Source organism: Protopterus annectens, chromosome 6.part0 (genome assembly GCF_019279795.1).
Source record: "Protopterus annectens isolate FY-2018-M chromosome 6.part0, PAN1.0, whole genome shotgun sequence".
In the NCBI taxonomy this organism is placed as follows: Eukaryota; Metazoa; Chordata; order Ceratodontiformes; family Protopteridae; genus Protopterus; species Protopterus annectens.
The window spans coordinates 306,932,219-306,947,977 of record NC_056737.1 but is presented as its reverse complement, the minus strand read 5'-3'; the positions used below and the strand labels follow the sequence as shown (position 1 = coordinate 306,947,977).

The window sequence follows — 15,759 nt, the reverse complement described above, 5'->3', positions numbered from 1 at the left end:
ATTTAATATAGTGAAAATGGGGATAGTCTATATAGAAAGTAAAAATAGAAATGTAACCATTTATTTGTATGGTTAGGGAAAATATCTAGTTACACATATACTAAGAGAAGGGAGAAGATGCAAGAAAAACTAGTTATACTACATTCATTTCTTATTTAAAGGTTAGCTTTTCATGACAATTTGTAGGCAAACTTTGTCAAAAATTATATCTAGTAAGTAACCCCAATAGTTTTGGTAATAGCGCTTGTTTATTTGTTTTTGAATAAATTAATTTGAGAGATGAGATATAATTGATAGCAAGATTGCTAAAATGTCCCCATGTAATTGGTGACAAGACATTCCAATTCTTTGTAATAAAAAATTTAATAAGGGCACACATCGTAATAAAGACATGTTTTAATCTTTTTGGGAGTTGATTGATGTTAATGTGCAATATAGCTGTCTCCCATGTAAGGGTTGATTTTTTTATATCCCATCTTCTCTAATCTTACTCTCAAGGAACACCATAAGTTGTGTATCTTAGTACAGTTCTGCACAACATGTAAAATATCAGCTGTTTGATCCGGACAATGAGGATATATTGGCAAAAAGTTAGGATTGAATTTATTTAATTTAGATAAGGTATAATATAGATTATTTACCATAATTTGTGTATATAACAGCTTCTTGAAAGGAATGAATCTGATTGTATTTTCAATGGCTAGTTTCTTATTTTCTTCAGTCAGTGACTGATTTTTCGTTTGCCAATAGTTTGAAAATAATAAATTATGATGTTTTGCACTCATTATAATTTTATAAGTCCTAGAAATTGTTTTCCCTTTAATTGCAAGATTTTCAAGTATTAATTTAACTAAATCTATGTTCTGCAAGTCAGTGTGTATTTGTGAGAATTTAGCATTTAAAAGATGATGTTGGTTAAGGATAATACTATATTTCATAGGAAGTTTGAGTTCAAGTCTCATTTGCCCCGTGTTAGAGTCTTTCCATTGGTATATATCCCATATTGTGTAGTCTTTTATCAGGGGGTAGTTTGTTAGATTTACTGGTTTATTTATTAGTAGATTAGGATTTAGGCGTAACGGTTGTATAAGGGCAAAAGCGTCAGCTAATTGCAATTATTTAAATAGTTTCTGTGTTGTAAGAATCATGTTTTTAATTAGTGGGTATAAATTCTTCGTGTATATGCTAGCCTGGTTTAAATTCAAGAATGGTAAGGATTTGATATTACAGCCAAGGGATTTCAACTGTTCATACCAGATTATAGTCCACTGGGGTGTCCAAGTATTTATATAAGAGTCATAGTTTATTATTTGTATTTGTCTTTATACAGTAATTATACTATAGTAAAGCTTAAAATCAGGCAACCCCAATCTCCCCTAATCTTTGGCGAGTACAAGTTTTGCATATTTAATTCTGGTAGATTTGGGATACCATAAGAATCTTGATATAGCTTTTTCCATGGTAAGGAAGAAGTTTTGGGGAATATTTGAAAATGCAACATTTAATTGAAAGAGTATTCTTGGTAGAAAATTCATCTTGACAACACTAGCTTTTGACAGTAGAGACATATTAACGTTCTTCCATCTATCTATATCATTTTGAATACTAATCCATGTAGTTAGTAGGTTATTGTTTAGAATATCTTTGAAGTCTGAAGTAAATATTATTCCTACTAGGTCAGTGATTCTTGAGGAAATGCAAAATGTGAAAACTCAGGGATGAGAGAATATTTTGCTGTAGACAGTTTAATTTGGACTGGCTGGAGTGCTCGTCTCAACTCTGGAATTTACAATCCTCAGTTTAAAAGGCTTCGCAAATTATTTTTGCTTTGTATACTTTCTGCAATCTGAATAATTAGATTCTACAACTGAATTGTGTTGAGAGACTTATCTCCTTAGTACAACAAGAAATTGTTAGCACTGTTCACAAGCCAGCAAAGAAAAAATAGAGGACTATAAAAAGTAATTTGTTTACACTAACTTTTTTAGATCACAGAAGCAATTTAATTCTGTTATGACAAAGGAGTGAAGCAAGATCCTTGAGCACAAAGTTAAATTTAGTGAACACAGTACAGGCAAAAAAAAAAAAAAAAAAAACCAGCTAGTCAAATCAGTCTTCTGAAACAAATAAAATATATTGGCTATTGGATTGTGGAAAGTTTTATATGAAATGCATGAAAAACTAATGGCACCCTCAGTACCAAACTGAAGACCAATATTACAAGGGGTCATAGAGAGGGTAATAGAACGAGTTGTTACAACAATTCTATGCATCACATAAGATCAGATCACAATTACTTACTTGGTGTGTAGATTTTAGGTGCAACTGGTCCAGATTTAGACTGGGACGCTGCATGGCAAATGTCTTTCCCTCCAGTAGGTGCTGCTGCATGGAGTTTACCTAAAAAATTAGAATAGTGATTATGAGGCCACTCACCAACAGTTAACAGGCTCTTACAAGAATATATTCTCTTAGCAATATTCAAGTACAGTTGTGAGATATACTGACACTGGTAAATCAAAGTGTTCCTTTCTTCAAAGTACCAGGTGGGATTACACAGTCCACATTGTGGATGGTTTTATAGCACTATTACCTCCCCCCAAAGTACTAATAGCATAGGGGTCTGAAGTTTATGCTACTCTAGTACTGTAGGCATGAATAATAAAACAAGATACACTAAGAATATCAGAATCAGACCATACTCAAGAAATATTCCCATACATGTTCAGTACATAACAGACAGCATTCCAAACCTCAGCAACAACTCATTTACATGAAATTTTTTAAATACCTAGATTAAATCACACCAAGACATCGACAAATATATGTTAACAGAAAATCCACATTTTTTCCATTTACATACATCGTACACATTTTTCTATTCTTGTAACTATATGTCTATTATATAACTTGCTGAAATCCTGCCTTCCAAACTTCATTCTTCATTATCTTTCATGTCTTGTTCCCACAAGTTACATCTGTATGCAATTTGCTGCCCCCCCCCCCAAAGATCCCTCTTCCAGTTGTTCTCTTTTACAATATTCAATACTTCAAAAACAGCTGTTTTAGATATATTTCCATCTTCTAGTAATTGCTTTTTTGGCAGCCAACAGAATAAAACTTAAAAAGGCCTTACTGTCTCTAATTCAGATCAATCCTTGTACCAGCTCAAAAGAATCATTCTTAGATGCAGCTATTTGCTCACCCAATATTTTTAGCAGAGTACTCTGGCTTGGCAGATTTTTTTTTTAAATTCCCTACATACTCCCCTTTCTTCATCATTGCACCTCCATTTGCTTATCTACATGAAGAAAAATTATTTTGAAGTCTGCTTATATGCAATCACTTCCAAGCAAAGATTCTAAACCTTCTTGACTATGCATACATGGGAGCAATACGCATGTCCTCCCATTGTTATCCTGTAAATTGCTTTTCCATTCTCTGCCCAGTTTTTTCTAACCTGTTCGGATAGATTCTTATAGTATATAGTATATGCCATACTAGAGTTTTTAGTAAAATCAGTGAAAAAAGCTTCTAATGCCAGTCTTTGACATACGATTTCCCTATCCTCTCCATTTGCCTATACTCTGACATCAATCCATGGTAGGAAAGGCAGCTTCTAGCCTGCAGTCCAAACTCCTCCTCGGCCTCATCCTACTCCATTACCTTTCCCTCTCAAGTTATTTGCACCCAATATCTTGCTTCCTTTGCCAGTTTTCTCCAGTAAATTCCAGCTCCATCTTGCTTATTTTCTGTGCACCTACTCGTCATCCCATTTGGTGAAATCTCCTTTTTGTGTTGGCTTATATTCATAAAAAGAGCAGAATGCATTCTATGTATAATTATTCTCCTTAATCTGCAGCCAAAATCCTTCTTTAAACTCCCCTCTTCCATTTCCCCTTCCCATTTTAAATTATAACCTTCTGCATGGGTTATGTATACGAGCCTTAACTGTGTAGCTCTAAAATATCCCTTCAAATCAGGCAATCCTAAACTACTTTGTTCTACTGGAAGGATCAGCATATCTCACATATCCCACTTAACCCTGGCCCTCTACCCTCCCAGATAAATTCCTTCAACTATTGTTCCCCATAACTTCTCCTCTGGTCGATAAAAATATTTCTCACCTGTATATAAAATTAAAGGGACTAAATATTTTCACTGCTTGTATCTTGCTATCCATAAAGTACAGCTTTCAGTTTCTCAGTTTTTGAATCAACTTTTATTTGGATTCTTCCCACATATCATTACTCTGCCACAGCACAAGTCATTATAATCCATACGCCTAAACACTGTGTCCCCATAAATATGGATATTACTGAACTACTTCATGTGTGGGTACATAATTTATGGATATAGCCTTTGTTTTACCTTAAATTTTATATCCTGAGAAGATTTGAAATGGTGTCAGTGTTCCAGAACACTGGGAATGTCCTTTTCTGGATTTACCAGGTACAAATCAATACCTGGAAATAAAGCCAATTTTTTCTTGATTACCCTACTGGATTATATCCTTACATTTTGGAGTCCCTCATTTTCTTTGCTAATGGCTCTAAATATAAAGCAAATAACTGGGAAACATGACACCCCTACCTGGTTAATCTGTTCAAACGACTTGGGAGAGGAACCCTCCCACTTTAATTCTTGCATCCGATCCTTCATATATTCTCCTAACTGACCTCATTATTTTAATCGGGAAATGGAAATGAGTCTACTGACTTGGTCAAAATCCAAAATTTACTCTGCTGAAGGCTTTCTCTGCTTCAAGACCCACTAAGTTAAGACTCTGCTTCCCTTTACATATCATTGTTCTATTAATGTTGCCCTATGTTTACCTCCTCTCTAGAAAACCGCACTGATTTGCCACTTTTTAGCTAGCATGAACTCTATAATCATTGTTTATTTAAAATTGAAAGGGGTCTATATGAAGCTGGTTCTTCATAGTCTTTAGGTAATACAGCCACCATAGCTTTCTTAAATATGTTGGTGCTTTCCATCCTTTTAAAAGGCTGTTAAATAAAAATATTCCAGATCTTCATGACTTTCTTCCATCTTAACTGCCGCAGGAAGACCATCTGTTCCGGGAGATTCATTATACATCACCATTTTATAGCATCTCCATAACGGTTAGTTGTTGCGCCTCAACTACCTCTAACCTTGGCAAAACTAAGTCTTCCATAAATATTTCCATTTGTGCCCCCTAACACACTTGTACACAGTCATAACATTTCCAAAATGTCTGCAATATCTCTACAGGATTTCTGGTTATTTTTTTCTCGTTACAGACTCAAGTTTGGCAACAGCCACTTCTACTTTCTGTTGCCTAAGCCTTTATGCTAAAAGTCTGTGTGCTCTGGAGTTCTTATCAAAATAGTTGCTCAACGGCAATCTTTATACACTCATGCATATTAATCAGATATTCCCTCATTTTCTCTCTAGCATTCTGCATTTGTGCCTATTCTTGTTCTGGGATACTCCACTTATATTGCAATACTTCAACCCTTGTCAGTCCTTCTCCAATTCCTATTACTTCTCAACCATCTCTCATTTCTATCTTATATTTATACTCCATTTTCATTCTACCCTACACATTAGCTATAATTTTAAAGATATTTCTATCTTCCCTAAAAAAACTATCCAATAATTTCCACCACCCATCCAGTAAACTCCTTTAATAGGTAGGTGGGAAACTGTCTAATTTTACCCAATTACCTTGTATTTTTAACTAAAAACTCAGTGCATGATTTGAAATAGTTATTGAATGTTGGTCAAAGAAAAGAAAAACTAATTAGAAAAATAATAACTTGAAACTTGCATATTTTGAGATAATGCATTATTTCCGCATATGTAGACTGGTGCATGTGAAAGAGCAGAACAGGTTATATTTCACAATGTTTTAATGAGTGGATTGCTTTCCGCATATGTAGACTGGTGCATGTGAAAGAGCAGAACAGGTTATATTTCACAATGTTTTAATGAGTGGATTGCTGAAGGTTCACCCAAATGCATAATGTTACTGCTAGATGCGTTTTGAGATTGATCTTTTTGGTAGGAGTCGCCCTGCGCATGCTCAATGTAGCAAAACAAGTACTTCGTTTATTTTCTACACCTCACTTCTGTTTTCTACACCTGGCATCTTCGGTTTGGGCAACAGTGTAGTAATACTCTGTTCTTTATGTAATATTTATTTTCTTTTATTTACTCAGTGTAATTTAGGAATATTATCTGCTAGACGTTCTTATCATTGGTATGCAGTGCTTCATTATTCATACATCATGTGGGTTCCCTTTTCTGGTCTTCAGATGCAGATCACTTGTAGTTTTAAACTGTGTATCGGTAAGACTGTTATCTAGTAAATACGTATACCATATTTGAGCATTTCAAATGTACTTTTCCAATTCAGTCTCAGTATGAATTTAAGGCTTTTACTGCGGTGGTGGTGCTGCGGTAGCATTGTCGCCTCACAGTAAGACGTTGTCTTGTTAGATTCTCAGCTAGAGTGTCTTCTGTGTGGAGACGTGCGTGAATGGGCGTACCTTCATTGAAGGTTGTGTCAGGGCCGGCAACTCTGCACATAAAAATCTACTGCCAATCATTAGCAGACCTGAGTTCCGCTGTGGCGAACCCTAACCGGGAAAAGCCAAAAGACACAACATTGAATGTGTCAAAGCTTTCAATTACATGCATGTGTTCTGTGAAATATAATTTCTATCTTGTCAAAGTCCACTGATTAAACCTTGGTGAATAATACAATAGAGTTCCTATTACCAAATTTCACATCTTGCATAGCAAATAATTTTGTTTTTTTGTTATATATATTTTAGGCCCCCCGATATATGCTCACTATTGCAAATAAAGTTAGTCTCTACCTGTAATTTTTCCTGCTGAAAGCTCATTTCTCACCAAATTTTCTGTAATGGCAGGTTTTGCAGGAATACAAATACAAGCCAGTGTAATCCTCCTCCCTTGACAACAGCTCTTTACTACCACAAATCTACAATTGCTGTCTTTTCTCCCTCTTTTTTCACCACTATTGGAGCCCCTTCAGCATTTAGTATTACTCATTTTCCTTTGTTCTTGACATTCTGCTGAATATCCAAACTGAAATCAGCATTGCTATTTGCACACTGGATTTCTTAATATAGTTACACTTTCCTTTTTTTTTTTTTTATACCTTTAAGGCCATTGACATTCCACTATAATATGGTTAGTTGTAGCCATTATGATAAAAACTATTCCCACCTATTATAAATTTTAGTTTGAAAGTTTATTTCCAATGTTTGTGCATGCACACAATGTTTTGTAATCTGACCTTTTGTAGTCTTCTCATATCCATTTCAACCTATGTCACATGTTTCAAGGCTTATGAAATCCCTCAAAACTAAATTTTGAACACACCCTCATGTAAAATTAGTCAAGGAATGAATCTTAAAATATATTTTCTGAGGAAAATTTTCAAAGTCTACACAAATCAGTCTTCTACAATGAACCCCCACCCAAACACAAGATCACAGGACATTAACATTAAACTTGCTTTTGTCCAACCTTTCTTTTCTTGTTATAACAAAGCCTGTATTTAAGTACTTGGTTACATCTTTAACACAGGTCACTGAAGAGACTCCCCACCCACATTTACTACACACCCCTGACTATTCAATACACAAAACTGAGTAAAAACAAAAAACAAATGAACACTTAAGCAACCACTATGCAAAAGGTTGAGTGCTTTTGTTAGGTCAATGCCAAACTTCATCAGAACAACCATAAATCATTAATCCTCAGTTTAAAAAACTCAGAGCATCACATGACATATAAAAAAATAAAAACCTCATCCCAGTTCACTATTAGACAACCATTTCCAGAAAGAAAACATTCCCTATAAGAAATATAGTAATCCTAAAAATTACTTAACCTTGCATTTCACCAATATGAAATTTAAGATTATATAACATTCATTTAAAACCAATATCTAAATAACAAAAACTTTACATAACAAAATTAATAAAATCAACTACAACTCAAAAATCACGAACACAGCCTACATATCACATTTTATCTTAAATATACTTTCACCATATTTTACCCAAAAGAAAAACAATTCAGCTTTAAGTTTTACCACATTGCTAATAGAAATGGTCTCATTCAAACCAGAGGGCTCCACTACATTACTCCACAACTGCCTATCAATTCTTTATACTCTAAAATCAACTCTAATGCCCCCCCCCCCCCCCATCAATGCGGACATTTTCAATAACCGTGTATTTAGAACTATTGAAAGATAGGCAAAAAGATCCCAGCAGTAACACACCAAGCTGATAAATCCTTAACGCAATTTATTAAGACAAGTACACACAGCGTTTTCGCTACTCAAATAAGGTAGCTTCTTCAGAGTGAATGGGTAACATGAAAACAGAATTTTTAAAAGGTAGGGAGTGATCACTCCCTACTGTTTAAAAATTCTGTTTTCATGTTACCCATTCACTCTGAAGAAGCTACCTTATTTGAGTAGCGAAAACGCTGTGTGTACTTGTCTTAATAAATTGCGTTAAGGATTTATCAGCTTGGTGTGTTACTGCTGGGATCTTTTTGCCTATCTTTCACTAGTTTGTCTCGCTTGGCGTATTCACAGTGTATTTAGAACTATGAGAAGGGTTCCCCTAACATGTTTTGCTAGGGCATTTCTATCATCCTCCTTTACTATATCATACTGATGTTGATACAGTCTAGTTTTAAATTTGTTCTTCGTCTTGCCTGTGTTAAATCACATTGTTGACATATGGCAAGACGCACTAAACCCATACTTTGACAATTAATGTTTTGCCCTACTTTTACAACTTCCCACCCAGGTACCTTTACTTCACTACCTTCAATAATATACATTGATTACAATGACCACATTTACTCCTATGTCCTGCCCCAGGTCCATTCAAGGGTCTTTTCACAATGGTCTTAAAGATTATTTGAACAGAGAGGGACAAAACCTAGTGGTGGTATACAAGGACCAATGTTTTATCAACCCTAAAAACTGTTCCAATTACGATTTATTATATTTTAATCTCTTCAAACTAAGTTGTAGTGTAGAACAAGGGTTTTCTGAAAATGGACACTCTCATCAACCAAAGAAACACTGTTACTAGCCTTGCCAATTCCTAATAGGGGACAAAGATAACCCTCCGGTCTCCTCCTAATCGCTTCTTCAAAAATACCATTAAATACTTAGCTGGGTAACCCCTGTTCAAGAACATTCCCTTCAATACCAAACTCTGTTCATGAAATGTTTCATCAAAGCTCACCATTCAGGCAAGTCTCACCAACTGACCTTTAACCAAGGATTTATTTTGATACAATGGGTGAGGACTATTAAAATGGAGTAGGGAATTGGATTAGGTTGATTTCCGATAAAAATTAGAATCAGATCTCTTTCGTCTTCTCTTAGAAATTGTAACATCCAAATAACGCACACTTTCGTCCCCTACCTCTACTGTGAATTTCAAAAAGGAAGTACTGGTGTTCAAGTAACAAAATTCATCAAGCCTTCACCTACTGTCCAAAATATTACTATGTCATCCAAACATCTCCCGTATAGTGACCAGCAATCTGTAAACTGAGTTAAGGACCACTTGACCCTCCCATTGAGCTAGGACCATCTTTGCAAACACTGGGGCACAAACTGCACCCATCACTACTCCTTTCTTTTGCCAGAGAAATTGATTTTCCAACAGAATAAAATTATTCCCCAGCACTATTTCCATCAGAGTAGTGATGGTCAAGATTCTATTCTGTTCCAGACCTGGGTGGTTACAAAAAACGTCGCAAAACCTCTGCAGCCCCTCTGAATGTGGTATCAGAGTATAAATCACATACATCTATGGCTACAAACAACAAATTATCAGAATATATGAAATTAGAGACCTTGGGCAAAAAAAACCCCAAGAGTCTCTAAATACATGTCTGCATTCCGAAACAATCCCTTTAGTGTGGGTATCTATATATTTTGCTAGGGGGAGGGTTTTAGAGGCTTTAGCATGTACTATAGGCCTTAGTGGGGGGGGGCATACCAAAGACCTGCAAAAAAGTGGGGTTCCTGGGGTATGAAACAGTCAGGAAGTCCCTGTCTGCTAGAGTAATCTGGTCATTCAAAACTAGCTCTTCCAAAATGTCAGTCCTACGATACGCAATATTCAATTCCTTGACAGACTTCTTCATGTGTGTCACTATATAGTAAAACTAAAATTTTACCGATATCAATAGTTGACATCAATTACGACCCGGTCCCCACCCTTATCCAGTTTCTACACAAAATTGCTTTACTATAATATAGTTTATATTATGAAACATTTTATGTAAATACTAAAAGAAACTTGTTACTTTTCCCTTTTATAGCATCGTTCTAAACATTAATGGTAAACTGCAGTACATGTTGAACTGGTGGATGGACTGTAAAGCAAACTCAGCAAAAGTACAGTCTTTCTCTCAGTACAGCTCATACTGGTGTCTAATTATTTCTATATAATTGTGTTGTTACTGGTGGACAGAAGACATTAGAAACCCAGGACAGAGTGCTGCTCACTAAATTTTTATCTGTGACTTCATAACCATCAGCTGAGGTCCCGTCTCACTGATGTGTTTTTCCAGTTGGCTCAGTATCTGCATATACTAGTAGTTGGTTCAAGACATTTTCCTGTATGCAGTAGCTATTTGCTCAGTTTGCTTTTTGTAATCTTTACCATCTCAAAGTGCTTACTCCTCTCTGTACTCTTCTTTTCTAGACCTAACACACCATTGCAAGTATTTAACTGCGGTACCACCTTTATCATTCTTATAAGAAAAGCACAGTCCGGGTCTGAACTGTCTGCAGACAGCTAAAGTTCACTGAGTATGTGTCTACTTGTTTGAGCAAATATTCATTATCCCCTTGAGAGCACTCAGCTTTGGCTTTTAAACACACACACACACACACACACACACACACACACACACACACACACACACACACACACACACACACACACACACACACACTCTTATTCCGTTAGCAAATGGTATCAAAAACTGATCAAATACTGTGCGTTTGTTCATTTAAATAGAGACCACAGTAGCTTACTGATACAAAGTTATCCTGTTTTTCCACCTGAGAAATGGTTAAGAAATGACTTACAGCTTCAGAGCAGTCCTTGGTCAATTCTGATTGTTTCCTAAACACAAACTTGTCTTTGCTTTGGCTCATTAGCAGCAGTACAAAGAACTGCCTGCTCAGACCCTTGTTCTCCCCCTCCCCCATTTATTACCTTAAGCCAATCCCAAAGTTAATTAATATTACCTGTGGCAGGCTCCATTTTTAAAACTACAACCGCCCTTTAAGCACCTTATGCTCAGCTCTGCCATAAAACTTATTAAAACTGCCTGAACTGGGGCACAGTTGATAGTTTGTGGAAATACAGGGTACCTACCAGAGTCTCCACATTCACTATCATATGTTCATTTATCAGTTTACTCTTAACTGTTTCCAGCCTTTCATAAGAGCAACTAAAAGGGTCTCTACCCGCTTCTCTCCCCACCCTGCCCCCTATTCCCTCCAGCCCCCTGTGGTCATACCTGTATTACACACACAAACCCCTCACATCTTTCCCAAAACCAACCACGGCACTAAACACAACACTACATCCTCCATCTTCCCACTACTATCACTCCTCCTCAGCTAACATGTATAAGCATACCATACCTAAGCTCACTGCATGTACTCTCCTTGCATATCTTACATCCTACCAAAACTCCATCATTCCCTCACTCAACCATTACCACTGTATTACTACTCACACCACCACTCATGTCTCACCCTCACTCCGCTCCACTCCCACCAACTCAAGAACCATCCCTATGCACCCCCCTGCATATTCCATCAACTATATTACTCAAACATAAAGCATCCCTACAACTTAACATAACAACCCTCCCACCATACCTATTACCCACAGAGCACAATCAAAGTTTCCCTAATAAACACATTCAAAAACTGAGAAACCTAATAACCTCATGCATATCAAAACTAGCCCTAAGTGGAGACATCCATCCCAACCCCGGCAGTACCATCTCCAACCCGAATCCTTAGACTAAAAACCACAACTTCTCCCAAATCGCAGCCAATAGAAAGCCAAGTGACTTCCTTCTACTAAGCCTAAATATTAGAAGCATATCCAACAAAGTCCATGAGCTCCATGCCACCATAGACTTGTACTCCCCAAATATAGTCACTCTGACAGAAACATGGCTAAAACCTAACATTACCAGTGAGAAAATCCTCCCTACCGATTACGGCATACTAAGAGTAGACCGGCTAAACAAGAAAGGAGGTGGCGTAGCTATAATATTTAAACAGCATCTAAACATCCAGATCTTAAAATCATCACCTCCACAAAAAGGCAATGAAGAAAAAAGTTACGTACGCACCATAACGTTCCATGTTGGTAGTCCATCTCACCCTTCATGGGTTCGGAGCCTATCCTCGGCTCCGACTCGGCAGATTTTCAAGCTCGAAGACTTCTGGTTGGCTCATGGCTAAGCAAGTATCCCATCGTGCACCAGTGCAATCCCCAGATCTGGTTTGCTGATCACTAGCGATAGAAAGAAATCCTTAACCAACAAACCAATACTAAAGGGTCGCCAACCAAGAAATTTATAATTATTACCTCCAGATCTTCCAGGATGTGGCAGGAGGGAGTGTTGGTAAAAATGAAGGGCGAGATGGACTACAAACATGGAACGTTATGGTGAGTACATAACTTCTTTATGTTAGGTAGTCCAATCTCACCTTCATTTTTACATATGGGACAGCGTCCCTAGCACCTTATTCTTGGGCGGCTCATTGGAAGATACTCCTGAGCACTGTGGAGCCAAAGGATGCTCTTACCCCTAGAAGCCAAATCCAACTTATGAGTAATAAAGGTGTGAGGGGTAGCCCACGTAGCTGCTGCACAGATATGATCAATTGGTACCCTGGCTTGGAAGGCTGCAGAGGTAGACCGAGACCTGGTAGAGTGAGCCTTGATCCTGTGGGGTAAGGGTCTGCCCTCCGAGCTGTAGATGAAAGCTATGCAACTCTAAATCCAGTTAGACAATGTCACCTTAGAAACTGGGAAACCTAATTTGGAATCAGAAAATGCAACGAACAACTGGTCTGACTTCAGAAATTCTTTGGTCCTTTGCAAACAGAAACGCATCTGTCTGTGAACATCCAACTGGTGAAAACGGTATTCCGCTGCGTTGCTATAATTGGGAAAGAAGACTGGGAGTTCAATGGACTGGTTCAATGTGGCAGAGGAACAAACGAAGGATTGGTACGTAACAAAACCCTGTCTTTATGAAAAATTAAATAAGGTGATTTAATAGACATGGCATGTAGCTCAGAAACACGTCTGGCTGATGTAATGGCTACCAAAAACGCAGTCTTCCAAGACAAGTACTTTAAGGAAGTGAAATGAGACTGTTCAAAAGGAGGGGATGTTCGTTTGGACAACACAACATTTAAGTCCCAAGAAGCCACAGGTTCCTGTAAAGGTGGTCTCAGCAAAGTGGCTCCTCTCAAGAAGGTTTTACGTAACTTATGCAACATAAGGTTAAAATTTGGAGATCCCAAATAAAAATGTGAAATAGCCACCAATTGTACTTTGATGGTGGCTGTGGCAGATCCCTGCTGAAAAAGCTCCGAAAGGAATTCCAGAAATATGGGAACGGGAGCGGTGTAAGGATTCACTTTCATTTACATTTCATTCCATTTCATTTACCTGCGCCCAAATAGAAAACCTTTTCCACTTACTGTCATACAGCCTTCTGGTTGGTTTGGGAGAGGATAAAAGAATATGGGACACTGATGATGAAACATCATGAACCCTGACTAGAGATGGAACTGGATCAGCCAAGCTGTCAATTTGAGGATGTGGAGAGAGGGGTGTAGCGAACCTGAAGTGGGTCAATAGATCTGGAACTAGGTCCAGACTCCAAGGATAGTCCAGGAGAAGAGGCTCGCGGAAAGGAAAGTAGACCTGACGAGGCCAGTAAGGAGCAATGAGGATCAACTTGCTTCCCAGTTGGTTGGCTTTCTTTATCACTTTGGGGATAAAAGGGAATGGAGGGAAGGCATAGAGAAGTCCCGTGGGCCAATCGTGTACCAGAGCGTCTATGGGCGCTTTCCCAAGAGGGGGAATTGGCGAAAAATAACTGCTGCACTTGGCATTGACTGGACTGGCAAAAAAGTTGCAGCAAGGCTGTCCCCCTTTTAGGAAAATCTGTTCCACTATTTCCCACTTCAGAGACCACTAGTGGGGCAGCAGGATTGCCCGGCTCAGCTTGTCAGCTATCACGTTGGATGTCCCCGAAATGTGCGTTCCCACCAGAAGTGCTGGGAAGAAATCGCCCATTCCCAAACTCGCATGGCCTCTCGACAGTGTGTGTAAGATCTGGTACCGCCCTGTTTGTTGATATACCACACAACAGACATGTTGTCCGATTGTCTTGCAATCGTCCCTGGAAGAAGGTCCTGAAGTGCTTGCAACGCCAGAAGCACCGCTCATCTCCAGAATGTTGATATGCAGATGAGCCTCATGTTCTTGCCATGTGCCCTGGATCGTCCTGCCCAGATAATGCCCCGCCACCCGACCTGGGAGGCATCCGTGGTCACAGTGACAATGGGGTGGGCAGGCATAAAGGGAGCTCCCGTGAACAAATTGTTGGGGGCTATCCATAAACGAAGGTCCTTTTTGCATGATTCTGTCAGCATAATAGAGTGATTCAGTGGAAGATATTGGAACGACCACTGGGAGAACAGGAGCCATTGAAGGATTCTCATATGCAACCTGGCTAGAGGTATTAACAGAATGGTTGAGGCCATCATTCCAAGAAGTTGAAGAATCCACTTTGCTTTGACCTTATGAAGTGGGAGAAGTCACTGAACTTGTGAGATGAGGTTTTGTGTTCTTCGGTGGGAAGACGAACTATCATATCCACTGTGTCTACCTCTTTACCTATAAAAATCAGATTGTAAGGGCAGTAATGCAGATTTTTCCCAGTTTATGGAGATCCCTAGTTGAGCACAAAGCTGGATGGTGATGTCCCGGTTTTGCAGAAGTGGATGCCTGGTGGGGGCGGTCAGGAGCCAGTCCAAATACGGAAACACCTGGAATCCCTGACGTCTCAGGTGAGCTGTCACTACTACCATGCATTTGGTGAACACGTCCATTTTTATATGGTAGTAGGAGTCTTGGAGATCTAGAGAGCACATCCAATAGTTTTTCCCTAACAACGAGAGTATCGACTGCAGTGTTACCATGCGAAACCTCTCCTTTTTCATGGATTTGTTTAATCTGCTGAGGTCCAATATTGGCCTCCAGGCTACAGTTCGTTTTCGGACCAAAAAGAACCTGGAGTAAGTTCCGGATCCTATTTGGTCTGCTGGCATGGGCTGGATGACTGAGAGCAACTTGTTGATCTCCACAGTTGCCTGATCCCTGTGATTGGGTGGAACATCTGGGATCTTCTTGAGAACAAACGGTGGAAGAGAAAAGGGTACGATATAGCCTGTGGTAAAGACTCTTTGTACCCACTTGTCTTGAGTTATATTTAGCCAGGCTTCTGGATACAAAGAGATGCGACCCACCCCGACTGGCCCCAGAGAAACGCAGTCTGGCCCCACATCAGGCACGCTGATTAGTCCACCCTCGAAAGGAACAACGGCCTTGCTGATACTGCGGACTGCCCCTACCTCTA

The 15,759-nt window shown here is 38.6% G+C and overlaps 1 protein-coding gene across 1 annotated transcript in view; it reads right to left on the bottom strand.

Annotated features, from left to right (window-relative positions):
- The window catches only part of NUSAP1 (nucleolar and spindle associated protein 1), a 727,399-nt gene that overhangs the window by 685,638 nt on the left and 26,002 nt on the right, over positions 1–15,759 (bottom strand). Inside the window, exon 2 of the mRNA XM_044073513.1 lies at positions 2,302–2,400. Coding sequence (XP_043929448.1) covers positions 2,302–2,400 — 99 coding nt within the window. The remainder of the gene's footprint in view (positions 1–2,301; positions 2,401–15,759) is intronic.